The 5,282-nt window shown below is 36.0% G+C and overlaps 1 protein-coding gene across 1 annotated transcript; it reads left to right on the top strand.

The window, feature by feature from the left end:
• The first annotated feature begins 3,987 nt into the window (after window positions 1-3,987).
• LOC136230980 (photosystem I reaction center subunit XI, chloroplastic) lies at window positions 3,988-5,047 on the top strand. Its single transcript, XM_066020205.1, has 2 exons — window positions 3,988-4,204; window positions 4,458-5,047. Exons 1-2 carry the CDS (start codon window positions 4,037-4,039, stop codon window positions 4,947-4,949), a joined length of 660 nt encoding a protein of 219 aa, XP_065876277.1. The 5' UTR covers window positions 3,988-4,036; the 3' UTR covers window positions 4,950-5,047.
• Window positions 5,048-5,282: the final 235 nt, after the last annotated feature.

The following is a 5,282-nucleotide window of genomic DNA, read 5'->3' as shown; positions in this document are numbered from 1 at the left end:
ACGATTCATGCGATCTTGGCCAATGTGATTTAACCTAGCATGCCATAAACTAACATCTTTATCCACAGAAGAAGAAGTAAACTGAAAAATTATTGGATTCATATAATTCAACATCCAAAATAGTCAAACCATTCAATACATATCCTGAACAATAAAATTCATTATCCAAACTTAAATGCAAACTGTTATTAGCAAAAAGAAAGGCAAATCCAATTCTTAACAAAGAGTTCACAGAAATAAGGTTTCTCCGAATATTCGGAGCATAGAGAACATCTTATAGGAGGAGAGTTTGACCGCCACATAGACTCAATCTACATGTGCCAATCCCTTCGACTGCAACTCTCGAGTTGTCTCCCACATAGATCCATCTTGAACCGATAGGAATTCGTCAGAACTCGACAAAGGTCTCTCTTTCCTTCGTCACATGGTCCGTTTCACCTGAATCAACAACCCACAAAGGATCATGTTCAGCTATAAGAACAGTGCTAGATACATTTATTTCACTCACACATGAGTTAGTGTAGTGTACATTAGGAACTTTGCAATCATTTGTATAGTGTTATTTTCCTTGGCACTTGAAACATTTCACACGTGAAAGCTTCGATTTCTTTTTGTTCTTTGTTCTCTTTCCCTTTCTATTTTCTGTATTCACAGGCTCTTTGGCTTTCTCTTTGCCATGGCCATAGAAGCGCTTACGCTTTTGCCTTGGAGGATTGGAACGTCTGCCACTTGAGTGGGCTCCCACATAATGGGCTTCAGCATTGATCTTAATCGATGCCAGGCAATCCTCCTCTAGCTCAAGGTGGCGACAAACAACATCGAAGGTTTGAATTGCTTCGGTGTGGGTTAGGTGCATCTTCATGTGCTCCCAACTGTTTGGCAAAGAGCGGATAACAACTTGCACTTTCTGCTCATTGGTCAACTGATGACCTGCTTCATTCAGCTCACTGATCATGTTGGACATTTCTCTTAAATGCTTTTTCATTGTATGATCAGGCCTCTTCTTGTAAGTGTCAAGCTTAATTGTCAATGAGCGGAGCCTAGTCAGAGACACACCTCCGAATTTCTCCCATAGGCCCTTGGTTGACTCAATCTTACAAAATTGCCTAGTGAACTCATCATCCATGGCACTCAGCATGATGATGCAGGCAGTGGAATCCTTTTTCTTCCATGCCGTATAATCTCGGCGAAGCTGAGCAGTTGCACCATCCTCAGGTTCGGCCATAACCGTATCCAAGTGAGCAAGCACATCTTGCTCTTCAAGCACATACTTTATTTTTATTGACCAAACCTCATAGTTATCCCCATTTAATTTCAGGTCTTTGTTGAGTTCAGCAACTATAGACTTTCTAGTTGCTGCCATTTATGACTGATCTACAATGGTATTGCACGACTTAGTAAGAAGTTATTAAAGGTTCAATACACGCATTAATTCTCTAGACAACTTATATCTAATCAATCAAATTTTCATTCTAAATTTCGATTCGAAAATGAGACCGAAGTGGCTCAAATTACCCTTTACACTTTAGTATTAGATCCAACTAATTAGATACATTAATGTTTAGAGAATTTTTTTACTCACAAGTAACGATTTTGCAACTTATTACAAAAATATGGTTGTTATAAGGAATTAAGATGACTTTTGATTTATTATTTCGATCTTAATGTTGACTAATCTTAACTACTAAGGTCGAAGATAATCATTAAATCAATAATAACTAATCACTGATTTAATAAATCGCAATTAAATACTCACATAAAATTATTCAAGCTCATCAATTCCAATCCAACATACCAAAAATTATCCAATCAAAATCGAATAATAATTAAATTAGGATCCCAATGGTTATCCAAACATATTTGAATAATCACATCATAAATAAAAAATTATCCAAACATATTTGAATTTTTTTTATTAAAAATCCATTAGAAAACAAAAATTCCAATAGAAATCCTAACACAAATTATAACACTGGAATAATAAACCCCAAAGAAAAAATTTGTTCCAAAAATTAAATCCACAACCACACCAAAAATAAAAATTGTTCATTTAACCAACATAAAAATCTTCCATCTCTTCCATGTAGGGAATTTCTCCTACACGGAACGGCGCGAGGGAAGGAACGAATCACAGATCTCCTTAACATTTTAGGCATCTCCCCGAAAACCCTAATTAAAAGAGATTGTATAAACTGCTCATCCAAAATTTTTGAAAAAATACCCAAAAAATCAGAAAAATTCAGAAACGCGTTTCTGTAAAAAACGGGAAAAAAATTGGTCACGGGAAGAGGCCCCACGCGCCCACACGCGTGTGGAGGGGCCTCTGCCAAATGGCGCGCGTTGGTTGGTCCAGATGGCGCCAGCGCGGCACCGGCTGGCTGGGGGGAGACACACGTTTTCTCCCCCCAAGTGGCGTGTGGAGGCCACGCGCCGCCTTCCCGGCCGATTTCGGCGACGAAAAATATATGGAACCTAGGGTTTTCGGGGTCTCTAGACTCGATGGTGTGGTCGGTTTTTCGATTTGACGAGCGGAACGAAAAATCAGAAGGTAACAGAAACCTAAAACGGGTTTAATTGAGTAAAAAAACGTTTAAATCGAACCCTAATTCAATTTAATCACGCAATCAATCAATTCCAGTGTATAATCATAAAAATAATAACAATGAATTATTTTTAATCTTTCAAAAAAGATTCAAATGCAAACAGATTCGCGGTAAAGACGGAATACTAGATCCAATGGCTCTGATACCAATGTTGGGATAAGCATATATTCACAACATATATATTTATTTGAATAAGTAAACGGGTTTACGGGTTACCTCTTGTAGCGCAGATCTCGTTCTTGATTTGCAGCGGAAGGATTTCGAATCAATCACCCGATCTAGTATCATCGGTCAAGCCTTCAACCACGCCAATAGAATTGGGAGAGGAAGACAATTGGTTTACGAACTAAAGCGACGACGAATCCCAAAGAGAGAGAGGGGGTGACGGCCAAAAGGAGGAAGCAGGAGAGAAAAATTCTCTTTTCTATATTTTTGAGATACTGTATCTCTAAAACCTAATTCCTTATTCTCTTAGAATTAGTGTTGGTTAGGGTTTCTATTTATACTGAATAAATAGATAACCTAACCCTAATTCTTATTGGGTTTGGACCCGTTCCATTTCAGACGGGCCTAATTGTATCCATATCCAATTAATTCCAACACATCTTTTATTAGAATTACTAGTAGTTCAATTTTATCCAGTGTATTTTTTTTATATCCTATTTGATATATTGGGTTTACAATCCAATCATAACAATAAAATAAAAAGGCCTTTGATCTTTTATCTTTTTTGTTCATTAAGCCTTTGATCTTTTTATTTGGATACATATGCTCATGACCATTTATTTTTGATCTCATTAAGCTCCTGATGACCAAATTAGTAAGTTTTGAACATCTAATTCAGTTAAAAATACGTTATAAACTTCATCTGTATTTGAAATTATTAAAAAAAATATTTTTTACAGTTTGAATTAACGTTTTTATAGTTTTCTTATAATCACATTACACATCCAAAACTGCTTTCAAACAGTGAAAAAAATATAAATTTCGAATGCAGGTGTAATGAATAACATTCTGTTAACCAAATTTTATGTTGAGAATTATTTTTTTGGTCATCAAAGGCTTAATGGGATAAAAAAAATGATCAAGAGCTTAATATATTTAAATAAAAGAGAAGAGCTTAATGAACCAAAAAAAATGAAAGATTAGAGTTATAATAATATTTTTTTTTTTTTGCCAATAAAAAATAAATATAGAATCGACCTATAAATGTAATGGTGATATAGGCCTATAAATTATCGTGAAAGAAAATAATAGGGATAAGGTGAGGATAAGAGTTCATCCAATGAAAATCACACAACATTGACACCTCATCAACGACAACCACATGTTTTTAAGCAATAGATACTTTCAGAAAATCCTATATCCTTATATTTGTAAGACTTAACCATACTCCAGAATTTATTTGAACACAACAGAATTGAAAAAGAAAAATGGCAGCTACTGCTTCAGCAATGGCCAGCCAGCTCAAGAGCAGCTTTGCCTCTTCTTCTCTAACAAAAGGACTTGCTGTTCCTAAGGGCATTTCTGGTTCCCCGTTTAGACTCTCTCCTTCTAAGAGGTCTTCTTCCTTCTCTGTCAAGGCCATTCAATCTGATAAGGTTCGTTTTTTTAATCTTTTCATTCTTATTCACTCACTGCTTCACAAGTTTATAATAGACTTCACGATTTCGAGTTATTAGAAAAATGATAATCGTGTCAATTAGATTGTATCTTTGTAAATGGTGTTATCATGTTAGAATTAGTTCCAAGTTGAAGATCCATTGAAAAAACTAGAGTCAATAAACTTAGCTGTAGTGTTAAATGCTAATGGTTTGAGTAATTTGATCATGATGACAATAACAATGTATGCAGCCAACATACCAAGTGGTTCAACCAATCAATGGTGACCCATTTATTGGAAGCCTAGAGACACCAGTAACATCAAGCCCATTAATAGCATGGTACCTATCAAACTTACCTGCATACAGAACAGCAGTGAGCCCACTTCTCCGAGGGATTGAAATCGGTCTAGCCCACGGGTTCCTACTCGTAGGCCCGTTCGTGAAAGCAGGGCCATTGAGGAACACAGAGTATGCAGGAGCAGCAGGGTCATTTGCAGCAGGTGGTTTAGTAGTGATACTAAGCATATGCTTGACAATGTATGGAGTATCATCATTCGGTGAAGGAGAAGCATCAACTGCACCAAGTTTGACATTGACAGGCAGGAAGAAGCAGGCTGATCAGTTGCAAACTGCTGATGGTTGGTCTAAATTCACTGGTGGATTCTTTTTTGGTGGAATTTCAGGTGTCATTTGGGCTTATTTCCTTCTTTATGGTCTTAACCTTCCTTACTTTGTCAAGTAGACTTTCCTCTTTTTTTTTTTTTTTCTTATATGCCAATGTATATCTGCTTGTTGTTTGGGAAAGACATTTGCAAATCCAAAACTGCCATATTTTGTTTCTATGATTACTAGTTCATATGTAATTATATATTTATAATGTATTGTTAGCCTACATTCTCAACATGAATGAATGTTCGGCTGATGTTTTAATGAAAGATGCATGAAAATATAGAAAAGGATCTAATAAAGACTTCAATCATCTAATGGGATTTCAGTATAAGTATCTAACATAACTATTGTTATGGAAGCCTTGAACACTTGATTAGGAATCCGTCTAAAAAAAACAAAAGAAGCT

The sequence above is a fragment of the Euphorbia lathyris genome, chromosome 5 (assembly GCF_963576675.1).
Source record: "Euphorbia lathyris chromosome 5, ddEupLath1.1, whole genome shotgun sequence".
Classification (NCBI taxonomy): Eukaryota; Viridiplantae; Streptophyta; class Magnoliopsida; order Malpighiales; family Euphorbiaceae; genus Euphorbia; species Euphorbia lathyris.
Note: the sequence above shows the minus strand (reverse complement) of the source record. Positions and strands in the feature narration are given on the sequence as shown.